We start from the raw sequence: 26,968 nt of genomic DNA, 5'->3' as shown, positions 1-26,968 counted from the left end.
CCCTGTGATAGACTGGTTACCTGTCTGTCTCTACATGTCTCCCTGTGATAGACTGGTTACCTGTCTGTCTCTACATGTCTCCCTGTGATAGACTGGTTACCTGTCTGTCTCTACATGTCTCCCTGTGATAGACTGGTTACCTGTCTGTCTCTACATGTCAGCCCTGTGATAGACTGGTTACCTGTCTGTCTCTACATGTCTCCCTGTGATAGACTGGTTACCTGTCTGTCTCTACATGTCTCCCTGTGATAGACTGGTTACCTGTCTGTCTCTACATGTCTCCCTGTGATAGACTGGTTACCTGTCTGTCTCTAAATGTTGGCCCTGTGATAGACTGGTTACCTGTCTGTCTCTACATGTCTCCCTGTGATAGACTGGTCACCTGTCTGTCTCTAAATGTTGGCCCTGTGTTAGACTGGTTACCTGTCTGTCTCTACATGTCTCCCTGTGATAGACTGGTTACCTGTCTGTCTCTACATGTCTCCCTGTGATAGACTGGTTACCTGTCTGTCTCTAAATGTTGGCCCTGTGTTAGACTGGTTACCTGTCTGTCTCTACATGTCGCCCTGTGATAGACTGGTTACCTGTCTGTCTCTACATGTCTCCCTGTGATAGACTGGTAACCTGTCTGTCTCAACATGTCAGCCCTGTGATAGACTGGTTACCTGTCTGTCTCTACATGTCTCCCTGTGATAGACTGGTAACCTGTCTGTCTCTACATGTCTCCCTGTGATAGACTGGTTACCTGTCTGTCTCTACATGTCTCCCTGTGATAGACTGGTTACCTGTCTGTCTCTACATGTCTCCCTGTGATAGACTGGTTACCTGTCTGTCTCTACATGTCTCCCTGTGATAGACTGGTTACCTGTCTGTCTCTACATGTCTCCCTGTGATAGACTGGTTACCTGTCTGTCTCTACATGTCTCCCTGTGATAGACTGGTTACCTGTCTGTCTCTACATGTCTCCCTGTGATAGACTGGTTACCTGTCTGTCTCTACATGTCTCCCTGTGATAGACTGGTTACCTGTCTGTCTCTACATGTCAGCCCTGTGATAGACTGGTTACCTGTCTGTCTCTACATGTCTCCCTGTGATAGACTGGTTACCTGTCTGTCTCTACATGTCTCCCTGTGATAGACTGGTTACCTGTCTGTCTCTACATGTCTCCCTGTGTTAGACTGGTTACCTGTCTGTCTCTACATGTCTCCCTGTGATAGACTGGTTACCTGTCTGTCTCTACATGTCTCCCTGTGATAGACTGGTTACCTGTCTGTCTCTAAATGTTGGCCCTGTGATAGACTGGTTACCTGTCTGTCTCTACATGTCTCCCTGTGATAGACTGGTAAACTGTCTGTCTCAACATGTCAGCCCTGTGATAGACTGGTTACCTGTCTGTCTCTACATGTCTCCCTGTGATAGACTGGTTACCTGTCTGTCTCTACATGTCTCCCTGTGATAGACTGGTTACCTGTCTGTCTCTAAATGTTGGCCCTGTGATAGACTGGTTACCTGTCTGTCTCTATATGTTAGCCCTGTGATAGACTGGTTACCTGTCTGTCTCTACATGTCTCCCTGTGCTAGACTGGTTACCTGTCTGTCTCAACATGTCAGCCCTGTGATAGACTGGTTACCTGTCTGTCTCTACATGTCTCCCTGTGATAGACTGGTTACCTGTATGTCTCTACATGTCTCCCTGTGTTAGACTGGTAACCTGTCTGTCTCTACATGTCTCCCTGTGATAGACTGGTTACCTGTCTGTCTCTACATGTCTCCCTGTGATAGACTGGTTACCTGTCTGTCTCTACATGTCTCCCTGTGATAGACTGGTTACCTGTCTGTCTCTACATGTCTCCCTGTGATAGACTGGTTACCTGTCTGTCTCTACATGTCAGCCCTGTGTTAGACCGGTTACCTGTCTGTCTCTACATGTCTCCCTGTGATAGACCGGTTACCTGTCTGTCTCTACATGTCTCCCTGTGATAGACCGGTTACCTGTCTGTCTCTACATGTCTCCCTGTGATAGACTGGTTACCTGTCTGTCTCTACATGTCTCCCTGTGATAGACTGGTTACCTGTCTGTCTCTACATGTCTCCCTGTGATAGACTGGTTACCTGTCTGTCTCTACATGTCTCCCTGTGATAGACTGGTTACCTGTCCAGGTGAACCCTGCCTTCACCCAATGTCAGCTGGGATCGGCTCCAGCCCCCTCACGACCCTGACGGACAGACGATGGATGGATGGAAAAAATAACACATTTGTTGTTAGATAATATAATTTTTATTTTCTTTTACACAGTGATCAGCTACAAACACTGGTCCCTACAAGCGGGCAGGTTCACTTCAGCAGACTCAAATAACACAGTAATGTTAGAGAAGTGCTTATCGACACACTCAGGAAGTCAAATATGGTCAGTCAAACTTGTTGCAACAAGTATTCCGATGTATGGAAGCAGTCCGTGGCAACAGCATATTTATTTTCTTACCAAACTATATAGAAATATGAGGTTATTTCAGTTTAGCTCAGTTTGTTTAATTAGGTCATTTATGGGTAATTCAGTCAAGAAGACTATTCCCTTGTTCTAACACAGCCAACATGCTTACAGCTGGTCCAGACTTCAGTCTTTTACAACAAATGGAAGTTACACCTTTTGACAAGTAGGCAGGACAGAATGTCTCCCAATCACACATCCATATGCATGCAAACACATGCACACACAGAGACATAAGGGCGCGTACAGACTGACATGCATGTGCTTAAGCACACACAGTTTATCTACAATTTACAAAAGATCATTTCATTATTTTTTTGTTTTGTTCTCTATTGATCTCTTTATTCTGAATCCTGCACAGGTGTAAATGGTTGCTATATTGTTCTAACTCTGCTTTAAATATTTGGTATTTCTGCACAGTAGAATACTCTGTATGATTATATTTTTGAATTGTTTTGACTGAATTCAAGTGACCAAAATATATAAAAAGTTATGGAAATGAGCTTGTCAATAAGGCATTTTGAACACAACCATTCATTGTCAGATGAAAGTTTCTTAGGTGGACCGCCACGCGTCACTAGGAAAAAGAAAGAAGAGCGTACACAGCACACAAAACATGAACTGTTTGAGTGTCCAACAATAAGGAAATGAAAAAAATGACAAAACGTTTACGTATTTCAGCCACATATACATTGATAAAGTGCTAAAATGAAATTTTATATACAGCTTAGTGAAAATAAAAGCATGTATCTAAGAGTGAGCCAAAAAGAGAACTCAATAACACATATGTCCACATTGCATAGCCAGAGCTGGCAGAGTGCAGCGTGACTCATGAACTGGAGAAGCGTCCACAGCAGGGAGCAGGGAGCAACAATCCCTGACTTAACTCTCTCTCTCTGCTTGATGTCAGTCAGATCGTCCAGGAATCCATGCTCTCTGATTTATTTACTTTTGCATAATATTTTGATTGACATTTGAATGTATGCAAGTTTATGCATGATTGTATTGTCCTCTACTTGCATGCTGCCAAGTTTGTTCCATTAGTCTCTGTTGGAAAAGCAAAGTCTCACATGCAGCTTGGACAACTAGCTTTTATTCTCAAAGTGTCCTATGGGCTTTAAACCTTACAGCTTCTGTATATGGAGACAGCCTGGCTCCACCCATCGCTGCTGTCTCCACTGTGAGTTACTGAGGAGTAGAGAGACGAGAGGGAAAAAAGAGGATAAGTACAAGAACCGTGAGATCATGGTAAAACAAATGAAAATAAGATGAATTGTACACTTACTGTCTCGCTCTCCCCGTCTGAGCCCTGTCTGGACTCCGAGCCGTAGTGCAGAGGAGAGTACACCCAGCCCCGATCCTCCTGAGTCTGCTGTTAGCCAATCCGGCCAGCAGAGGGCAGCAGAAGAAAGCGAGGAGACAAGAGGATAAAAAATGAGAGGAGAGAGTTGGGGAAAGATATATTCAGAAAGACAATCCCCCGACACTGAATTGTTTAAATTGGAGGCACCGAGATGCACACAATCTGCTCAGTCAGTCAGTCAATGATTGCTCATGAGGTAGAGGACAATATGCTAAGGATGCTACAGGGTTGCATTTTGAACGGGTGATATAATCTGGATATTCTGGCTAAAGTTTGTGAAATTTCACTTTAAAGATCCCCAAATCACATTTTCCCATTAAGTGTTTTATAATAACAGATGGCCTGACAGACCGTCAGAGTAGTTTAGGTCATTTAAATCAGAAATGTTTTCAATTTACATGTTTTGTTAACCTTTTCTGAATTGGAAATAGGTGACGTCACTTATTAGAGTTTACAAACATTTTTCACCGATCTGATCCAACCACACTCACCTGGGTTCTACTTGAGTGTTAACTGGGTGTTACCTGGTTGTTAACTGGGTGCTACCTGGGTGCTACCAGGTTGTTAACTAGGTGTTACCTTGGTGCTACCTGGCTTCTACTTGAGTGTTACCTGGGTGCTACAAGGTTGTTAACTAGGTGTTACCTTGGTGTTACCTGGGTGCTACCTGGGTGTTACCTGGGTGCTACCTGGTTGTTAACTGGGTGCTACCTGGGTGCTACTTGAGTGTTACCTGGGTGTTACCTGGCTTCTACCTGGGTGTTACCAGGTTGTTAACTAGGTGTTACCTTGGTGTTACCTGGGTGCTACCTGGGTGTTACCTTGGTGTTACCTTGGTGCTACCTGGGTGCTACCTGGTTGTTACCTACAGGACAGAGGCTTGAGGGATCACTAAAAGCACAAAATCACGGTGGGCTTAGGCTAATTAAAGTCGAATGAATGCAGATCCCCAAACATTTAAATTGCTTTTACATAAACATGCATGCTCCATTTAAATGTATATCATGGCCCTTCAGAAGCTGGAGTTATTCAAATGTTTTTTTTTGTGCAGATTTTGACAAAAGAATGCTCTGTATTTTACTTTAAAATACCTCTGAAGTTCCATAGCAGCTATGCTCGTGACAGCCCCAATGAAGCAGCTACCAATGCGGCGGTACAAATGACTCTAACTCCTTCGCTGGTGACTTACATTGCAACTTGAGCTAGAGTTTAGCTTACGGCGGCCGAGAACCGGAGAGTACACCCAGTATCTGCCGTCTGCATACTGATGGGTGGATGGACACGCAGATGGACACGCACATTCATAGAGTGGGAAGATGTGGGATGACAGAAGCAGTTGTGATCGAGGAGAGAAAGGAAAGCAAGTGGAAAATGGAGAATGAACACCAAGAGAGAATTATGGAGAGCTGTGCATGACGCCGACAGGACGCATGAGCGCACAATACAGATAGAAATACATGGTGTGCAGTAACGAATCCCCAGTGTTTTGCTGATACATTCATAAGCATATAAAATGATCGGTGGCAGTGCTTTGGAAAAAAGCTTTTTGGATGACAAGCAATCCCAAAGTACATGCAATTTGCAACACACACACACACACACACGCACACACACACCCTCACCATCATAATTCTACCACGCTGTCCTGACTGGGCCACTGCTGAGACCCAGTAGATCAAAGAAAAACAGGAGAAGGAAATATTCTTTACTCTCTGGAAGAGGACTGCCAACAAAACAGAGCTTTCTCCAATATACTGACCAGTTTAATGAGCGTGTGTACTGATGCATCACATCCAATTAAAATCCTTTCCCATTGTTACTAATTGATGAGATTGTAATGCCTTATTTTGTTTGGTTACTGGCTCGTGGTAGTTCAACTTTCAGCTCATTGTGCTTTGTTTCACTCATTTGAAACTGGCTTACTATCCCATGTTTTTTTTTACATTCTCAGCAAATAGAAACACAAAGCATTGGACTTACAAAGTAGATGTCAGACACCTGCACCTCCCCATCCAATGAGTTGTGGCTGCTGGACACGGACAGCTGATTGCACGGCGCACGCAGCGCCTGCTGAGGCGTCTGGGGGCTCGGAGGGTGGGAGGAGGGCGGGGTCGAGGGAAGGTGGTGAGTGGAGCTCTGGGCGGAGGAGTGAGACGATGCAGGGCAGATGGGAGTAAATGCCGAGCCAGGGGGCGGGAGGGTGGAGGTGTTTGGAGCTGAGGTGAGAAGGGGGGATTGAGCCGCTGAATGAGAGATCGGAGAAGAAAGAGTGGAAGACTGAGCGGCGGCGGCGGCGGCAGGAGAGGCGAGCGGTTTGGTGGACGGACGGATGGATGAAGCAAGTGTGGAGGAGGAGGAGCGGCCAGCTGATTGAGCGGCGGAGGAGGAAGACTCAAAGGAAGGAGGGAGAGTGGAGGAGGAATGTGCTGAGGATGGAGGGGAGGAGGAAGCAGTGACATGGGGCTGATGATCAGGTGACAGATGGCCGGGAGAGGTCATCTCTGTCATCTGTGTGAGCTCCGTGCTCTTTGGGATTTTACTGTACGAGGACAGAGAACACTGTTAGAATACTGGTACATGGGCTGATATGGACATTGCATGGTGTTGCTGCACACATGTGTACCTGAGCTCCACCTCCACTGTAATAGTGTCCTGCTTTTCCACATGAACCCCGACTACCTCCCTCTGTGCCCTGGAAGTACACAAGAGGATATCAGCACGGGAAGTGTCACTGTGTGATCATCATCACTATAGATGCATCATGCAATATCTCTCACCTGGCCAGGTTGGGGGAGAGCATGTTTCTCCTGCAGCGAGGGTGCTCTGGCGTGTCGAAGGGGGTTGTGGGTAAGGAGTTGTTGGAGGAGAGCGTGGTGGCGATAGAAGCCGTGGTTGCATCTTCAAAGGAAGGAGGAGTGCAGGGTGGCTCTCTCCCTGATACGCACGATGAATCAAAACATGTAAAAAGAAAATTTATGGAAATTTATGCAAGAGATAAAAATATACCACGATAAATTATTATAATTATTATAATAATAATTCATGTTCTGACACCAAACATTATGCCTTCCAATATAAGTAGTCTTGATTAGTTCATTTATTCTGTTGCTATAGCTACAATACAATACAGCACTTCTATTTCTCCACAGGGATCAATAAAGTCTCACTTCCTTTCATTTAAAGTGAAAATGGATTGACGATTGAAATCATCTTCTACTATTTTCTTCCAGCAGCATTAATATGATGCGTCTGCATTTTCTCACTGGTTTTGACGAAGGCTATTGCCGCATAGCCCACCTATCTTCTAATAATCAGAGTTTACATGACAGAGACTACCATTGTCCTCCAGCATGGGGAAGCTGCGAGCCCCTCGTAAGTTCTGCAAGTTGTCCTGGTTTTCCTGGTTTTCCTCAGTCAGTGAGGGACGCTGCCCCGCTGAACCCGCTCCACCACTGGACTTGGACATGGAGAGGGCCCCTCGTCCTCTCTTAGACGGAGACGATCGCAGCGCTGTGACAGCAGGGGATACGTTACACAATGAAGACGGAGGAAAACAACTTTATGCATTTGTCAACTCACAGCTGCTCTTCTTGAAGACGATGGTGCTGCAGAATTTGTAGAACCTCTCAGCATAGAAACCAGGTCTGTGGACTGACACCGTGTCCTGTGGGACAATAAACAAAAAGACTTTGTATCGATGCTTCTTTATACTGAATGTGCATCACATCAAATACAAGACAAATGAGAATAAATTGTATATCTAGTGTGTTTGTTTTTGCTTCTCACCCCGTCGTGGATGAGGGACTTCCAAGAGTGCTCCAGTTTCTTGATCATTCTGTCAGACAAGACCATTTCATTATGAAGTTAAACTCATACGGTGACTTGCTGTGGTTACCTGGCAGCTCCAAATCAGAGGCTACAGTCCCATTTGCAATGTGTATTTACTTCATGTTAGGCACCAAACACATTTCTTATGTCTACACTTAATAGCTGTTGTGTCTCCCCCTTTAGTATTTCATTTGGTTTAAGCCTGCTAAGTAACAACAACTCTGGGATTGCCCCCCCCCCTCCCCCAATGATCTCTGTCCATCTTTTAATATTCCTTGCAGACACATAATGCCTGGATTACCGTCAGCCGCTCACTAATCATTTCCTGACTCTAAAGCAAGAGATAAATCCATGTTATTAAACGTGTCCTGAAGCGCCCGATGGAAGGTAGACGGAAATGACAAGAGCAACCTTACGAGTGAAGAGGGTGAAGACGTCTGACATTGTGGGGAAACTCTCTCTCTCTCTCTCTCTCTCTCTCTCTCTCTCTCTCTCTCTCTCTCTCTCTCTCTCTCTCCCCCTCTCTCTCTCTCTCTCTCTATCATTTTTCAGTTTTGAGTTTTGATGCAACCGTGTAAATATCTGGAAAAGCTGGTGTGGAGGCACATTTTTTGAATTACAATGTTGAAACTGAACCAACTGATTGCAGTTGGTTTTGTGAATGCTGATCAAATATTTACATTTTTATGTAATAATTGACATATATTCAGAGGTGAAAGTACATGGAAGTTGTTGCCTGTACCACGACCCCTAAAAAAACCTCTGTATGGTGTAGAGAAACATTTGACATCATATATAGCAATTTATTTAAATGATGTAAGTACCGCAGTATCATTTGTGAAATCATAACAATTAGATTTGTTTTAAATTTGTCAATGACATTTGATGGAGTTAAGAAACATGTTTAGTGTGCCAGCAGAGAAGTGGCATCATGTGTTCATCTGCTGTCGCTGGAATAAAGCTGAACATCACGAAACATCACAACTTATTTTGTGCGTCATTTTACTTGGCAGTCTGCCAAAAGCCCAATCGATATCTGACAGCTGACGTTTGCCAGCAGTAATCAAACAGTTTGGAAAAGGCAGCGAGCACAGGATGAATACCCGCAGGTCTTTGCCGACACCATGTGATTGCAGCATAAATGCCCAATCTCACAATGTAAACGACAAAAGTTGAAACCTTTGTAGAGGTAAATAACTGGTTATTAACTTCCATAAGATGCTGTTTCCTTTTTGCCCCCTCTTCACTTTTATCTTGAATTTTCTTTTTTAATTGTTGCCTACCTGTAGGACTGCAGGATGTCAATGATTCCAATGAACAGCAGGAGGCGCTCACCTTTGCTCCCCACAGCTGGGATACCACCCATACTACAGACAGACAGGCAGACAGGCAGGCAGTGTAAATGTGAGGATGAGGGCACAACAGGGTCAGAGGTTAGAAGTGGGGCCGTACGTGTCGTCGTGGTCCAGCGTGTCCCTGCATGTGGAGCCTCCCTGTATCGACTCCATGGCGGTGGAATACAAGGCTTTCTGAGCCGCGCGCCTCCTCTCGTCCCCGCCTCCGCCAGGCGACCCCTGAGGCTGGTGCTCTCGCTTGGCTTGGCTCTTGTTGTGGACGCCCAGCAGCAAACTGTAGTCCATAATCTTAAAACTTTCCAGAACCTGACAGGACACACATACGTGATATTTCAAGCTTTTGCTGGAGACAATGTGGTCAAATTGGAGATCACACACACATTTTCTGGGATTGTCCTAAATTGAAAATATACTGGGAGGGGATCCGGGCGGAGCTTTCTAACATCTTACAAATCAGCATAAAGAATGACCCGCTGGCCTTTGTTCTTGGAGTGTTTCCCTATGACTTATTATGTAAAGGAAAAATGTATCTACTCAGAATCCTTATAATGGTGGCAAAAAAGATGATAACTATGTCCTGGTGTAAGCCATTACCCCCGACTGTAGACCAATGGAAAGAGCGACTTATTAGGGTATGGAAAAATGGAAAAAATAACGGCAAAGCTCAACCTTGACATGATTTTATTCAAGAAGAGGTGGAACCCACTAATTACTTACTTTGGGCTAACATTACAGGACACTTGGTTGATTCAGCATTATATTGCCATCTAGGCCTGGACTTTCGAGAGCAAGAGGGTGTGTTTCTGCTTTTGGTATGTCTTTATTTCATAAGTATCCACCACCATGGTAATTCTACTCGACCTCATTTATTCATAATTATTAAATCATTGCTATTTATGTGATCATTAATTTAAATTTTGGGATATTTGACACTGTCATAAGAATAAAGTTCTCTGTTCATGCTGTTTGTTTTTGTTTTTTTGATCCTTCACTCCGATATGGAACAAAAGAATTTAAAGCTTTTAATAAGGAAAATTCTGTAAGTGTGTTTAAGTGTGTAAGCTTGAAATATCAATAAACACCTTTGTTCCGAAAAAAAAAAGACTGAGAATGAGCTACGTTGTCTTCCTTCTCTTCCTCTATTCTTTGTAAATTAGCCTCGACTAGAAACCTGTATGCATGACATCTATTTTGTATCTTATATGAAACAATGTTCAGTGTTTCGCCACTGCTCAATAATCGTCTAAATAAATACATTCTTCAACTACTGATTCGTGTTCTCACCAGACAGTCTCTCTGCAGAGTTTTGACCAGAGCGCCGTATGTGTCCTGGTCCAGAGTGAGGCCTTCAGGGACGTCGTTCAGGAAGTCCAGGTCTTTAAAAGTGGGTTTGGACTTCTCTCTCTCCTTCTTAGACGCCCGCCTCTTGTATGTGGAGCCCTTGAGGTCAAACTTGAGGTGCATGCGTACGGAGCGTGGTAAAATATTGTTCATCACAATGAGTCTGATGTTTTTGCCCCCGCACTGGACGCAGTAGAGGCCAAAGAACTTTGGCAGCAAGGTACGGGGGTTCTGGTTCAAGTTCTGGAGACATGGGGAGAGAGAGAGACAGGGAGAATGAAAAGAATAAGGCGTGTGCTTTCATGCGTTTCAGCCACAGCAGCGTGCACCTGCCAGACGTCGTGATCCATCCACAGGCCTCAGCTCTCTGCACTGCTTAAACTATTAGGAGTACTTAGCCCGGGTCTCGGCACTTATATCTCTTACAAAGTCACCTGCTGGCGTCACTGCCGACCGGAGCCGACACCAGGGGGGAGGATGAAGAGGATAAACAGATGAAGGGCGTTTCTTAAGCATGCACACATGTACACACACGCCCACATCTCTGCACAGACACACTATAAAAATACCTGTGGCAAGGTTGACATTTTCCTTTTTTGGTATTTGAATTATTAGCAAACAAGTTTCAGAGTGCTAGTAACCAAATATGTCTATACGAATGAATTATGTAATATACCATAATAACATACATTAAAACAGCTATTGAATGAATCCTGATGCGAGAAGGGCTCGGTTTGACTCACCATATAGTATCCAGGGAGGAGTTTCTGGAGAAACTCTGCCTCTTTGTGCTGAACCGTTTTGATGATGAACTCGTCATCGCGGGTCACATAGAATATGGAGCCGCTGGCTCCTGGATTGGTCAGCTCGATCAGTGACTCGTTGCATAGGGAATACTAGACAGGGCACAAGACAAATCTGAACCATCATCAGCTTTTACATCAAACAATCATAAAAACAGACTTTATTTATTTTGATGCCTACTCTAGCTGCTTTAAAGGAACAGGATGTCCGTTTGTTAAAATGCTCATTTCACCAGAGTTTGTTATATGATCCTGGGTACTGCAATGCTGCACAGCTCTGTACACGTTGGAGCCAACAGAGCTTTCAAATAGAGACCATCTCCCCACTCACATTGTTCACCAGCAGCAAAAAGGGACCTTTGTTTTAAAGTGTGTGAACACTACTGAGTACAAAAAGGTGTTGTGGATGTGGGAGAAAGTCCATTATGACCTTAATGCAGCATCCGCAGTGAAATGACTCACTTTACTGTGGAAAAGTTACTTTCAACCACTTCTTGCTCCTGCTGAATACCATGGGCAATAATAGGAATGTGTTTGTTATTATACTTTAGGCAAGCTATTAAGAACACATTCTAATTAACAATGTTGTCCTGGCAATAGTTTTAGTGTGCTTAAATGTACACTAAATATCTTACAGTGAAGTGCAGCCATTAAGACTTTGGACATAATTAAATAGGTTCTCATCTGGAGACTTGAGTTGAGAAGTAAGAGAAAGTTCCCATCGTGTGCAGTTAATTTAACAAAGCAATTTAATTTCCGAAGGCTTAGTCAGCGCTATGCAATTATACCAGCACTCCATCCCTCCACCACCAACACAACCACATGCAAACACAAACTCCTCTTTGAGTTTTAAAAAGAAAGCTTTAGTCTGCTAATCTCCCTCTGGCACAGGTAGAATGTGAGCTTAAAGGTGCAGTGTGTGTGTGTGTGTGTCTATACTCTATGTCTGCACCCTCACATGCAAAATGGCACGTGCAACTGTTTTGTGTGTGTTTGCAGTTTTCTTTTTATGTGCCTGGCCGTCAAATGTTCATCCGGTAGAGCCGTAGAGGACTGACGTGGCGGGGGGCATGTTTTCTTCCATAACTCCACTTGAATGCTTTCAAAGGGAACTTCACATAAATCTATATTTAGTCAGCTATAAAGCTGAGTTTATTATTGCTTTGCAATATTCAATAATGAAATAAACACAGTCTTTCACTCCCAAGTATATATTAAAAATGAATTATGCAAAGCACAATAAAAAATAAAAAGAATCTCACCAGGTAGTCATCTGGTCGGATCCCAAACAGCTCTCGGAAGTAGCGGAAGGCCACAGGGGCGTAGGTTTTAAACCTAAAGTCTGGGTAGTGGTGGGCTGGAGTCAGGTTACTGCCTTCACTGTGTGGAGCAGGACGGGGTATTAGATACTCACTGCACACAAGCACATACACACATCTGCACTCATACAAACGTGCCTGGGGAAGAAGATGCTCTCCACCACGTAGAAGTCCTGCATCAGCACATCTCGCTCCGGCTTGGAGCTGAGGTTGCCTACCGTGTAGCCAATACCCAGCTGGATGGCACCTTGCAAGGCAGAGGAGGTGGTCTGAGGGCAGAGAACGGGGAAAAGATCAACAGAGCAGTGTTGCCTTTGGGGTGAGTGTGGAGCATAGTTGATGATGATGATGCCAAGCAGATAAACAGGAAGAGGGGAAAGCCTACCTTCTTGTATGTTGTCTCTCCAGAGGCGTCGACCCTCCTGTGGCCAATCTTTTTCTCGTGGCCTGGGCCCACTCCGAATGGGGACGGCATCTGTGACGAGGAAGGAACAGTAAACGTGATGGGGTTCAGAACGGGTTGTATATTGTCGGAAAGATAAGCAACAGACAGATGAGACAGACAGGGCGTATAGTGTGAGGTCTCACCTCTGTTATCTGAGCCTTCCTGGCTGAATCTGTGGACACAGAGAGAGAACAGGGTTGACAAATATCCACATTGGTACGTTGTTTAGCGTGATTTTAATGATTTAAAAGGGAATGCAAACTTTGGCCATCATATGTACATGACATAAAGCACAAACTACATTGTTTTATGTAGTTTACTTTCTTATTTATTTAAGTTAGCCCATCTGAGACCTATTCTGTCAAGGAATGCCCCCCTCAAGACCAACATAGAAGCTGTAGTATCTCCATCATTAAGTGCACATTCTAACATGAATCACTCCATGACAACAGGAAAACAACTCGGTGAGATCGTTTCATTCACATCCAGATGCTCATCCCGCCAATAATTTGTCAACTCACCGGCAGAGGAGTTCAGTGCCTGCAGGTCACCAATTGTTTGCTACTCCAGAAAGACACGCAGAGACATTCCTGGCTAAACAAACACTGGACATGCAGTAGTGAGACCACAGCAGAGTGTTTCCACTCTTGGATCAGTGAGATTTGTACCGAGAATGAACAAACTCTATTGGATTGGCTTCCTCCCTAATCTGAGCGCTGCTATTGGCTAAAGTCTCCAGATCACATTGCCGGGCCAATCGAACATGAGGATTAGGAAGCATGTTTCCCACTTGCATGAAGAACACATGTATGTATATGTATGTATGTGTGTATGTGTCTGTGTGCAGAAGAGGAAACAAGAGCAGGAAGGAAGGATTGGGGGAAGAGACAGTTCATAGTACATCACAGTGCTACAAACTCATGGATTTACATCATTCTGCTACATTTCAGGTCGCGTGAGGGTGAAGATTAAGGAAGAGCAGCTGACAGAGCCCGGATAATGAATCTGTAAGCCCTGTTAAAGTGCAACACCCACTGGAGCTGTTTGTTATCACCAAGGCATGACAGAACAATAACTGTTGATACAGTACAACAGTACGTGCATGTGTGTGTGTGTGTGTGTGTGTGTGTGTGAGAGAGAGAGAGAGAGAGAGAGAGAGAGAGAGAGAGAGAGAGAGAGAGAGAGAGAGAGAGAGAGAGAGAGAGAGAGAGAGAGAAATGACACTGAGTGAGGTAGAGGAGAGAGAGAGGTCCAAAAGGATTTATTGTGGAATACGCCCGAGGTGCACTTCTTCACTTACAAATGAATAATATTTTGTTAGAGCAACCAAAAACAATAAATAAAATGGACTCTCAATCTAGTTTAACAAAAATGCACTTGAATAAAAACACACACATCCGAAACAATAATTAAATCGGATGTTAACTAGCTGAGCATCGGCAGCAGCAAAATAAGTGCTGGCGAGCACAGCAAGAGGATGGAGCTCGCTTCTGAAACGGCAGAAGACCCTGAAAGAAGTGTTTTCAATCGGGAGAAGGCCTTCCGCGAGAAAGTGGAGAAGCTCAACAGGGCAAGTGACCCCCAGAACTTCCAGAAAGAGGAGAACCTCAAGTCCTCAACCAGCCTGGAGAACTTCATGAACTAAATGTAAGACCCTGAACCAGGAGCTGGAGAAGGAAGTCCTTGAAGAACAGGTCACTGCCAACCAGGAGTCACCAGCAGACAACACAGACAACAACGTCGAGAGAGACAAGCTCCTCAGCAAGGATTTTATATATATTAAAAAAAAGAAAAAAGAAAAGGCATTAAGTTTTGCTATTGTGTTGGTTTACGTGTTTTTGTTTATGGTTGCCATGGTAACTGTAACGTGTTTTTAATCACGGTTGCCGTGGTTACGGTTACCATGACAACGGTTACCATACATCTTAAACAAAAACACATACATTACATACAAACATTTTTTTTTTTAAATATACGGCAGCTGTCGCGTTTGGCTTTGAAACCAGTTCCATCTTTTTAAAACTGCAAATCTCAACTAGCGTGTTTGCTACTAGCGGGGCTCTGATGCTACACACTACACCAGGGGTAGCGTGTTTGCTACTAGCGGGGCTCTGATGCTACACACTACACCAGGGGTAGCGTGTTTGCTACTAGCGGGGCTCTGATGCTACACACTACACCAGGGGTAGTGTGTTTGCTACTAGCGGGGCTCCGATGCTACACACTACACCAGGGGTAGCGTGTTTGCTACTAGCGGGGCTCTGATGCTACACACTACACCAGGGGTAGTGTGTTGCTACTAGCGGGGCTCTGATGCTACACACTACACCAGGGGTAGTGTGTTTGCTACTAGCGGGGCTCCGATGCTACACGCTACACCAGGGGTAGCGTGTTTGCTACTAGCGGGGCTCTGATGCTACACACTACACCAGGGGTAGTGTGTTGCTACTAGCGGGGCTCTGATGCTACACACTACACCAGGGGTAGCGTGTTTGCTACTAGCGGGGCTCTGATGCTACACACTACACCAGGGGTAGCGTGTTTGCTACTAGCGGGGCTCTGATGCTACACACTACACCAGGGGTAGTGTGTTGCTACTAGCGGGGCTCTGATGCTACACACTACACCAGGGGTAGTGTGTTTGCTACTAGCGGGGCTCCGATGCTACACGCTACACCAGGGGTAGCGTGTTTGCTACTAGCGGGGCTCTGATGCTACACGCTACACCAGGGGTAGTGTGTTTGCTACTAGCGGGGCTCTGATGCTACACACTACACCAGGGGTAGCGTGTTTGCTACTAGCGGGGCTCCGATGCTACACTCTACACCAGGGGTCCGTCTCCCCACACAGAGACTGTGTGCTGACGGGTAACTGACACAACACGCTACACGAGGGCTAGAGGGTGATGCACCGGAGGGAAAACTCTCTGGTGGAGAGACGCAAGGAAAAATGCTAATTATCGCAGCTGGCAAAGTTACCGAGCTCATTAAAAGTTATCATGCGATTAATTGATTTATTGCTTATCGCTTAAGTCCCAGGCATAGAACATCAAGTCCAATGACATCCAACATGTTTAGTGCTAAAGATGCAGATACTGAGGCTGCTGGAAATATATAATTTTGCAGGTTATTTTTTTTCATAAACCATAATATTGGATAAATAAAGATTTGGACCTCATGGTACTATGCCTGGATGGAGGAATTACAAATAACAAATAACATTTCAATCAAAACCACAAATGTGAATTTCATAGTGGTGCAACAGGAAAAGTCAAGTCACCAAGACCATCAGAATATATCCTCTGGGCACCATGAATGTCTATTTACTATTTGGCACATGGAACAAACTGAAGAAATGCAACTGCACAATAAAATAAGTGGAACCCCATAATTTCATTGGTTTCCTCTCCCGTGGGCCCTTTCACACGGTGGAACACGCGTCTGGCCACACCTGTAACCTGCAGATTAACCCAACATCAAAGCCTGTCCAGCAGGACAATGAGAAGGAGAATCCTGGGGCAGGCGGGCGCACACAAAGGGACTCTGTGGGATTAGGCTCAGGCAGGAATAATGTGTCACTGAGCTGCAAACGGGCCAAGAACTCTGTAGAGATGCTAGTATTTTAAACATGCTCGTGTGTGAAAACACTCATTTGGATACCCTTGCAATGAAACACTTTGTGTCAATGTTAAGAGAAGTGTGCTTTATGTTATGAATATGTGTGTGTGTGTGTGTGTGTGTGTGTGTGTGTGTGTGTGTGTGTGTGTGTGTGTGTGTGTGTCATAAAGAGGATTAGATCTCCCCTCTCTGCTGAGAAAGTGGCGGCCCGTTACTGTGACATCAATGTGACACTAAACGCTAGTAGATGTTTATGACCGGAAGCTCTCTGGACACACAAATATAATCTGGTGGATTTAATAATAATCATGTTTGCGCAGACATTCGACCTAACTGCACGTATACATGAGAACACACACGACTCATTGGACCGGATCACTTACACCAACATTTGCACAGAAATGTCCTAAACTTGTCGTGTGCGTTGTGACGTATAGGCCTATGCTTGAATGTGACACCCAGAGGGATTAGTGTGTGGTTTATGTTGTTATTCCATATCAGATTATGTAAAGCACTCTTCAGATTTAGCCTGGAGGGGGACGCCAGGGATGCTAAGAATTATGAAGACAGATGAGTGAGGAGGAGAACATGGCTGTGTGGTCCTGCAGATGCCATATACACATGACTACTATAGGAGTGTGTGTATAAACAGCAAAACACTCGTTGGACTGGTCTTTATCAGGTCTTATGGGGACCAATGGGCACCGTGTGCCAGCCTGCAGGGATCCACTGGCTCTCTGGGCCATTTACAAAACAGCAACTTGACTCCTTGTTACCACTGTTATCTAAGCAAGCAATGTATTATTCAATGTCCCTTCCTCTAAATGAGCTGCATCTACACCTTCATGGCTAAAACACGTTCTCTTTTCTGGTTACATGCAGGAAGCTGCCCGTCACGTCCGGCCAGTGGACTCCCATCACCCCGGCATGCTGTCGGACTCGCTGAATCAAAGACATACGAACCAGAGTCCGCCGGGTCGAGCTGTATGCTGAGGCCGGCGGCCGCGTCCTCGCTCGGCCGCCCGTCATCCCCGGTTTCCGCAGTCCTCCCGTCCATCTCCCGGACGGTTTCCCCGGCGACGTCCCTCCCTCAGTCGGAACAAGATGACGCGGTACGCGCTTCGAAACCCATCGTTTTCACCGTCGTCGACATTTTAGCGACACAAATTACATGATTCTGCGAGGAAAAACACAGGCGAAACGCGGCGACAGGTTCAGCGCCAGCGGTGCCGAGCGTCGCTGCCGCTCCTGCGCGTCATCGGTCTCACGCAACGGATGACGCGCGCGCGCAGCTTCAGCATCGTTTTACAGCTGGCAATGGTAACCGTTGGGAGATCGCATCGCGCTCCCGTGTGACGTCACGTAGACTACATGATACACCTGGGCATTTTAATGTATGCATATATAATACGACCACCAGCACGGAATCATATCTCTGCCCCGAGGAAAACAACAACGTTGAGACCAACAAAAAATAAAACATAGCCTAAAAATAAAATAAAAACCGTCCAGATACTAAGACAGATTCCTCTTCAATTGGTACACTTCCTGTTAATTGAATCATATAAATAAATTGTCTACACTGGCTACCTGAACATGAAAAACAAAGCTTTCAATGACACTTCAATAACTTATTCATATTTACATGTAATTAAATATACCTGTTCTCTTGAGGTTAGAATATTTGTATACAGACTCATAAAATAAAGCTTTAGGACATTCTGTACATAATTATGTAAAAAAAGTCATTAAATTGTGCTTTTTGATAATTCTACATGTCAATGCAAAACAAGAAAACTGGAATGAGGCCGATTTACTTGCATTAGGCAGACTAAAGCTTTACCGAGGAAGAAGACCATGTAAGGTATTGCTACAGTCACTACCAATACTATTTATATAGTGATTCACATTCTGCAGGGCAAGCAAATAAGCCATTTCACTTTTTCCAAATAAACATACTAACATAGTAGCCATTCATAGAGCCAGCAGCTAAGCACATTCATTATTTAAATAGATGCAGGTTAACAGGGATTTAGGGTCCTGGACAGCATTTATTTTCAAATTTCATCACATGATCAGTCATGACAAACAATATTTGGCCCTCCGGCAATTAAGTGAAAATAATACAAATCAGTAGCTTTTCAGAAATCTGTTAAATATATGGCATCTTATGTCCTTAATGAAACCGACATTGACACATGAACAAACTTGTCACTTAACATTCAGAGAGGATTAGATGGTATTTGTACTGGGAAAGGAATGGCTGCGTTTAAATTAAGATGTGAAGGCTCTCTACTCTGCAGAACTAAATGAATGACCTCCCATATGGGTTAATGGGTTTGGCATGGGTGTGTTCTGGGGGTTGCACGCTGGGGATCATCAGGCCTGCCCTCCCCAATAGTGGGTTTACAGACAAGCCGTCACTGGTCCAGACACACCGAGACACCCTGCAGTCCATAGGAGAGGTCAGGAGTCAAACAAGACCACGAGAGTGGGATTACAGGTATGTAGGCAGATCCTTCTCCACCACCTGCAAAGACAAATCAATACATTTACATTACAGTGCAGCACTATGGACCCATATGAACTGTTGACTACAAACCTGAATAACATGTGGATAAAAACTACAAACTATGAAACATAATGCAAAAAGAGTGTGTGCATGAAAGTGATGGTTCGGAGTAAAATTAACCCTAGGTCATTTCCACCAAGACATCCAGCCAAACACCCCCTCAGAAGCATTTTTAGCGATGGTCAGCATTGGTCAGCATAGCCGCTATCAGCCGACTGGCTTAGTACTAGCGCGATGGTACATCTTGATTATCTGGTAAATTACCCCACTAATAATGCATGGAATGTTACCAAACTTCTGCAGTAGTACACATAGGGTCTGTACTCACAAAACCAGGCATTGTAAAGTTTGTAAGTACACCAGGAGTTTATTTAAATGAACACTTGCCTGATAGCTTCTATCCTCTGCTGCTAACGCTACCGCAGCGTAGACGCCACTTCCGTGTTTACCCAGCCGATGCCGTGACACAAGTTTCACGTGAGTGTATGAAAAAGTTTCACTGAATTTGTATTAATGCTTGTATTATCAGGTCAACACTTGTTAACCTGATAATACAAGCATTTATAAAAATGTGTTAACCTGATAATACAAGCATTCATAAAAATGTGTTAACCTGATAATACAAGCATTCATAAAAATGTGTTAACCTGATAATACAAGCATTCATAAAAATGTGTTAACCTGATAATACAAGCATTAATAAAAATTCAGCGAAACTTTTTCATACTCTTGCGTGAAACTCGCGTCACGGAAAGAGGTGGGGCTCGTTCTGTGAGTACAGACCCTATGTGTACTACTGCAGAAGTTTGGTAACATCCCATGCATTATTAGTGGGGTCATTTACCAGATAATCAAGATGTACCATCGCGCTAGTACTAAGCCAGTCGGCTGATAGCCCTATCTTGACCAATGCTGACCATCGCTAAAAATGCTTCTGAGGGGGTATTTGGCTGGACGTCATGGTGGAAATTATAGGGTGCATTTTACTCCGAACCATCACTGTAATATTATAAAAAACTCAGCGATTGCCACTTACACTGGGATCATCTGTAGGCCCGTATCTTTTCACCACTTGTCCCTCTCTGTTTATCAGAAACTGTTGAGAATTAAGACATCAAAATATTAGCACAGGCATTTTTCACAGTTCAGTAAACAGTTTATTGAATATGCTTCTTTAAAAAAAAAAAAAAAAGGGAAAATGCCAACTATATTAGCAAATTACCTTTGTGAAGTTCCATTTGATGTTACTGTGGAGAGGGATAAAAACTATTAGGAAAATAAATTAATATCAAACGGCTATTTGAGTTTACATGGAGAGAATGTTTTATCTAAATGACAAGAAAAAAAAAACAAATGCTGGTTGTTCAGAGGTAGGTTATCAAGAGTACTTCATTTACAACACAAATGTGATTGGTAATGCATGCATGGAGGTACTAAACTGATTTAAATGCCCTTTACCACACTGGCTCATAGTTAGTCATTATGAGATGACAGTAATAGATACCATTCAGAGAACGAGACCAAAGAGGAAGTAAGCAGTGCAAAGAACACTGTCATTCACATCCTGTATGACAGAGTCCATTGCACTGCTTTCTTCCCATTTCATGGTAAATAGGAGCAAAAACAGCTTTTTACAGCTTTACGAAACTAAAAAGTCATCTTGTGCACCTATTTAATAAAGTATGCATTTTCTTTTTACTCCAAAAAAAAAAAAAAAAAAAAAAAATATATATATATATATATATATATATATATATATATTCTTAATATTTTCGTACCAAAATCCACATGTGCTTTTATAACTAGTGCCAAACCATTTCACCCAATAATAATAATAATAATAATAATAATAATAATAATAATAATAAGACACCCATCCACCAAACAAACTGGAACTTTTTAGCAACAAGGAAAATGTATCGTCCTATATTTTAAGCCCACCTGATAAAATGATTGTATTTAAATCCTTCTTGTAACTGTATGCCACTTAAATAGTATGTTTCACTGGGTACACTCAGAAGAAAAGCTAGTGGCAGTACATAAAACCAAGGGTGTACTCTGTGCTGAGGAAAAACACATCTGTGATATAGTGCACAGGGTCAAAGCAGGTATTCTAATCACCCGAGTGTTCAATTAATGTTCCACTGAAGGCTGTTACTCATTGATGTGCAAAATGTCATAAAACCTTTTGTGAAGTAAGCAGTAAACAGGACAATAACTCACTTTCCAAAGGTTCCCTTGCCTTTGGGCTGTGCCTTCATCCACTTCCACAGAGGGTGAGCGTTGTCTCCATTCACATCAATCTTACTGAAGAGGTCAAACTCGGCGTTGTAACCTTTGGCAAACTCTTTAATCTCTGCATCCGTCCCCGGCTCCTGGATCATGCATTTAATTAAAGTTAGAGAATATTAAATACAACTTATGAATATAAAAGTGCTGTGCCGTCGTCAGTTTTCCTCCTTACCTGTCCTCCAAACTGGTTGCATGGAAAGGCCATGATGCGTAAACCTTGCTCAGCGAAGGAGGCGTGCATTCCCTCTAGCTGAGTGTAGTTTACCTTGGTCTTTCCTCATTTAGAGGCTACGTTGACAATGACGCACACGTACCCTCTGGCAGGGGAAAAACACATTAAATAAGATGCAGAGTACTGCTTATTTGTGACAGTAGTGCAAGAAATATTCCACACTATGCTGCTGTTTTAACTCTGCTGCAGTCACTAATTCAGAGCCTTTATTAGATGAACGTTTATTTACCTGTATTTGTCAAGAGACACCTCATTGCCATCGATATCATTGGCAGAGAACTCGTAGATTGACTTGGCGCTCTGCCAGTCTGCCACCTGAGCACACTGCATGTAGAGGTGAGGAAGGGAGTGTTTGAGTTAAAGAAAGCTGAGCATTTGTAAATCCACAAAAGTAAACCAAAGGGAAAATATAATCTCAGGTATGAGAGATAAACAACATGACTCAGATAAAAAAAGATGAGGAAATGCAAGTCAGTTGCACTTTGGCACATTTGTGTCATCGCAACACAGGAAGGGTGAACCTTAAACTGAATCCCACAGTGTGTGACGTGCCTGCATGTCGAAATTACCGTTACCCATGAGCAGGCACGCCTACCAGTTTAAAAACGAGCAGCATAAAACATACCATCATGTTCAATGGGTGGGTGGTCGCTGCCTTTCTATTATTGTATAAAACAAAGGGGGAAGAGGATACTAGGATGTCGATACCCATCACCCGGCTTGGTTTACACAGGACTCTTAACTGCCTGCATTTATTCCTTCACGTTATGAGAGCTAGCACAGCAGCGCAGCTAGCTAGCTAGCTAACAGACACACGCAAGAGATTACTTGACATTTATGGTCCGTTTGCGTGACTCAGTAGATTAACCCAGCTGGAGGTGTAAGCATTTATTTAAATCCGTCTGTGAATCTTAAAATGACATACAAACGCCACTTTTAAGCCTCGGGCTGTATGGCTTTTACGCTAGCGTCAACGTCGGACGCATTAGTCCGTTACACCGCACTTTAAAGCTAGAAACGCTAGATCTGCGCGTTAAGCTTTCCTCGAGGTCAGCAGCGGATACGTCATCATTCTGACCGGCACACACACACACAGAGGCAAGCAGACGTGTGCTACCGTGCTCCACACACTTACCATACTTGTCGGTATTCCTCTGCTCCCTAACAGACCCAACAACACTATCGGCTTCAAGAGGAGCCGCATGTCAACGGCAATGACGGCGCGGTCACGTGGTCTGTTAACACCGCCCCCTGAGGGGCAGCACTGTGCTGCTTTATACCACCAAGCTAATAGGTCAGGGTGAGATAGAAAGATACGGGCTGCGGTCGAATACTCGTACTTGTATTTGTAGTCCGTTGTTGTAGTTTTTCTATCGCAGACCCACGTCACTCACGCTGTGGATCATTAGCTGTCAATCTGTCAACCATCAGCTGTCAATTATTAGCACCCCCCCCCCCCCCCCCCCCCTTTTAACGGGAAAGGCGTTAGGAATAGGAGTTAGGACCTCAGATTTAGTCTATTCGACCGCAGCCCTGGTTTGATATGAATCCGTTCTGGTACAAAGTCCTGAAGGAACGCCTCCCTCCCTCGGGCTCCTGGGCCAAGAACATGGATATAAAGAGACCCTGCATCACCTCATTCATTGCTTTCCCTTTCCAAACAAATCAGCTCTAGCTTTTACAATTACAATTAAAATTGAACATTTACATTTTGCTAAATTTGCATTTTCTTATATATTTCTGAGCAACTGGTGTACAGTGGGTTAAGCAATGAGGACGAAATGACAGACTTTCTTCCTACTTATAGCAGCCTGAGCTTGATGTTCATGATTTTCCACTCACTGAGGAGCAACATGTGATGTAATTACTTGGAAATATGACAACTAATTACTTGTCTTCTTGTCTTAACATGTTTGCACTATTGGGAAAGCGTCCGCTGCCTGGGAAACACTGAACAACGTCAGATAGCAGGCACATGCCCACACTCCTACTTATATGTCTGTAGTCATGTTGAAGCCAAAACATAATCAGAGAAGTGGAAAGGGATATGGGGAGAGTAGGGTTAATTAGAACAATACTGTAGTTTTACTGTACTCTCATAATTGAACAGTATTAAAATAGCTTGTTCACCATCAGCTGGAAATCAGTCATCAAAGCTGTAGTTGTATCCTCATTCCAACAGATGGCACTATCAAGCTGTAGAACAGATTCATGTCTTTGATGCATCATGAAAGTTGATTTGAGAAAGAGGCGAGATTTGGATTTCAGAAAGATGCTTTAAAGTTGATTTTTGAAGAGTGCACAAACGTTTGCCCATACGAGGGCCATGCAAAGTGAAACCAGTCATTCAAAACCACAGCCCCCCCACTCCTTTGTACTGCATGTAAATCAGGCCATGGACTAATTCATTTTCGCAGTGTTGTTCTGGGACGTTGCTTTGAAATAGACTCCAGTGGTCCGACGTCAGACTGGTGCCACAATTAAAGTCCCCATGAAACAGCATATTACTTCTTTAATTGGATGTATTCCCTGCTGAAACATCAGAGAGGAGAGGGATGTAAAACACAAAGGAATCAGGAAGCAACCTGCAATCCAACGGGCTATGAGTTACATACTGTAGTAAGGCAAAGGTGTTCAGAGGGGATAAATAACAGAAATGGGTGACTCACATCGGCTCTTGAAGTGCAACATAACTAGATTTTAAAAAAAAGATCCAACTACAATTTCGCCAATGTTGTCCCTGGTGTATACACAGTTAAGCAGACGCTGCAACAACTGAGAGAGGGTTTAAATGCATGACATTAAGACATATTGGACAACAGGAACTAAAAGCTAGAAAAATGAATTCTGTGACCATTTTTTTTCGGGAAATCTGACAAGGAAGTTAAAAAATGAGAGAACCCCCCCCACCCCCAAAAACAGCATCATAAAAACATCATAAAAGGCGGTATGACATTCATAATAATATATCAATATATTTGAACATTAAAGACATGTTAAGATACACAGTCCAAATTGTCATCTCATCACACATTTGGTGACTAAATAGACAATGTTATGATGCCATGGGTATAGGTTTGTTCATGCCATAACGCTGGGGTTTAGAGGTGTAACGATTCATTCGATTAATCGATGAATCGATTGTCAGTCCTATAGATTCTACTAAATCGATCTGCTACAATAAATATATAAATAGAATGAATCGTTTTGGCTTCACCAATAATCAATATAAATGTGTTTAATCGGATGAATCGTGATTCTTACTTATGATTAATGTTTTAATACGTTTAAGACACTCTCTCCTGCCAGCATGTAGTCTATTGAATAATGTTCAAAATAACTGAGCAATGTTTAATTACATTTTTGTATTCAGCATAAAATATTATGCAGGACTACTTTTTTATAGAATAAATATGTTATTTTTCACCTTTCAGAAGAATACAGATAGTCTCACTTGCATTATCGCATGTTTATTTCATGGATATAGAATTTTGGTTACAAGTTACAGAATCGAATCGAATCGTTACAACAAGAAAAAATCGTCCTTGAATCGAATCGCCAACTACTGTATCGTTAATCAAATCGAAGTGAAGCCAAAGATTCACACCCCTACTGGGGTTTAAAAAAAAAACATGATTTAAGCACAACTGTCTGGACCACGAGGGCCAACGACTGCTTGGGATAATGAAAGAAAGGAAGCTGCATGTGAACTCACAGTCACGGAAGCAGCGGGTTGTCTGTCAGGCACACACGCATGCTGGCATGCACAGTCAGTGTGCCTGCGTGATGAGGAGGTCATGTCTTCTGAGGAAGAGGCTTTTAATTAGGGTTTGACAAAAACACAGAAACTGCCACAGGTTTCCACCTGAAACATCCAGTTCAAAGCCCCTAATTAAACACCTCACATACGGCCAATTAAAACTCGAATGAGAGCAGTTCTACTGTAAACGAAACACTATTAATGTGGTGTGTGTGTGTGTGTGTGTGTGTGTGTGTGTGTGTGTGTGTGTGTGTGTGAAGAAGTGCAAAGAAGACGCTGTAATTAGCTGCTTTGCCACTACTGTCACAGTGTGTGTAAATGAAATAATAATCATAATTTATTTGAATTTAATTTGAAATAAATTATTGTTTAATCACCTGAATGAACTTTGATTATAAACCGTGCTGAACAATGTTTATTAATTATACATCGTGAAATGACCTTAAACACCTGTGAAATAATGTTCAAAGGTATATGTGCACCTGTTGAACACACACATGAGTGCAGATGCCTACTTTAATTATTGCTTTAATTAAAACAATAAGGATAAAAGGCCACGAGAAGATGACATTTCAAACTGCTGCAAAACGCAGAAATGTCACCCCAACAGCTGTACAACAGGCCTCATATCACTTGAAAACCCAATGAGGTTTATTTATTTATTTGCTTGTTTCCACAGCTCACCGGTTGGAATCAACATATCTTTAGGGATACAAGGGAAATATGCATAACAGCACTTTAATGCAAACTGGAAGCATGTGTAAGGAAAAGCAAAATTCTTTAATCAAAAATAATTATTTCACATATTCAGCTTAAGTTAAGACTAAAAAATGAGACAAAACACAGAGTTTATAGCTTCAGCTGGTATGGTGTTGATATATATATATATAAGTCTGCTTCTTGGTTACTTGGTTACCTCTGATCTATATTACTGAAAGATGGCTGCATGTATATCCTGCTGTAATGAATGTTGTTCCGAACAGCAGAAAGTATAGTAGAAAGCCTCGTCTGGGTTATTTTTTCATCAAAGAGTAATGCTGGGTCACCCACCAGAGAGCCAGTTAACCTGGTCTAAATTATGAGAAATTAGATTTGTGAACAAGCGGGCTATAATGAATAGGAACAGATGGAAAACAGAAAAACAAACAAGTTTCATATTAAAAGAAATGAAAAAAAAAACAGTTGCCTAGAAACAACCTCTGCTAAACCTGACTCCCCCCCCCCCCACACACACACACATACATACACGCACATACGGAGCTATGAGCACCGCAGGAGATAAGATCAGATGCTTCAACAAAAGTTAGGGTTATTTCTCACTGTTCCTAAGCAACAAGTTTGCTGTTTTCTTGCCTTCGCCACATCCCTGTCGGCTCCATTAATAGTCAGACGGAAATTCAATTGACCACGAAACTTTAGCAATTTTTCAGAAGTTGGTTTCATATTTCAAAGCAGGGGTACAGTTGGCATCACCTGGCTTGGCTCACTGGAGAGTGAAAAAAACATTTGGTTTTTGGGATGCACTTTGTGACATACTTTGTGAATGACTTCC

At 43.2% G+C, this 26,968-nt stretch overlaps 2 protein-coding genes across 10 annotated transcripts; both read right to left on the bottom strand.

Annotated features, from left to right (window-relative positions):
- Positions 1–2,265: 2,265 nt before the first annotated feature.
- Positions 2,266–17,825, bottom strand: LOC311011929 (phosphatidylinositol 4-phosphate 5-kinase type-1 gamma-like). Of its 9 annotated transcripts, none has more exons than XR_014596958.1 (18): positions 17,524–17,825; positions 13,087–13,115; positions 12,884–12,973; positions 12,637–12,767; positions 12,442–12,559; positions 11,120–11,272; positions 10,320–10,619; positions 9,133–9,341; positions 8,964–9,047; positions 7,639–7,687; positions 7,432–7,516; positions 7,189–7,362; positions 6,630–6,786; positions 6,476–6,544; positions 5,833–6,391; positions 5,475–5,512; positions 3,775–3,861; positions 2,266–3,677 (listed from the first exon to the last, which is right to left on the bottom strand). XR_014596958.1 is itself a non-coding variant. In XM_084007148.1 (18 exons), the coding sequence occupies exons 1-18, from the start codon at positions 17,615–17,617 to the stop codon at positions 3,675–3,677; spliced, it is 2,466 nt and encodes an 821-aa protein (XP_083863274.1). In that variant the 5' UTR covers positions 17,618–17,825; the 3' UTR covers positions 2,266–3,674. The 9 variants fall into 9 exon arrangements, 5 of the variants coding, with proteins under 5 accessions (XP_083863274.1, XP_083863275.1, XP_083863278.1 ...); XR_014596959.1 differs by having other exon boundaries at positions 3,775–3,858; XR_014596960.1 differs by having other exon boundaries at positions 5,475–5,509.
- Positions 17,826–18,591: 766 nt separating this feature from the next.
- On the bottom strand, positions 18,592–22,926 carry LOC311011939 (phospholipid hydroperoxide glutathione peroxidase-like). The gene is made up of 7 exons (XM_084007163.1): positions 22,792–22,926; positions 21,886–21,980; positions 21,597–21,741; positions 21,356–21,507; positions 20,355–20,379; positions 20,169–20,228; positions 18,592–19,090 (listed from the first exon to the last, which is right to left on the bottom strand). Exons 1-7 carry the CDS (start codon positions 22,858–22,860, stop codon positions 19,058–19,060), a joined length of 579 nt encoding a protein of 192 aa, XP_083863289.1. The 5' UTR covers positions 22,861–22,926; the 3' UTR covers positions 18,592–19,057.
- Positions 22,927–26,968: the final 4,042 nt, after the last annotated feature.

Source organism: Eutrigla gurnardus (genome assembly GCF_963514095.1).
Source record: "Eutrigla gurnardus genome assembly, chromosome: 4".
NCBI lineage: Eukaryota > Metazoa > Chordata > Actinopteri > Perciformes > Triglidae > Eutrigla > Eutrigla gurnardus.
The sequence above is the reverse complement of the archived record's forward strand: the minus strand, read 5'-3'. Positions and strand labels throughout refer to the sequence as shown.

Coding starts and splice junctions, on each gene's coding strand:
- LOC311011929 (XM_084007148.1), bottom strand. CDS start 17,617: ATGGACGGGAGGACTGCGGAAACCGGGGATGACGGGCGGCCGAGCGAG. Junction 9,342..10,319: donor CTCTGCAGAGAGACTGTCTG/GTGAGAACACGA, acceptor GTGTCCTGTCAG/GTTCTGGAAAGTTTTAAGAT. Junction 6,545..6,629: donor CTCTCCCCCAACCTGGCCAG/GTGAGAGATATT, acceptor GTGTACTTCCAG/GGCACAGAGGGAGGTAGTCG.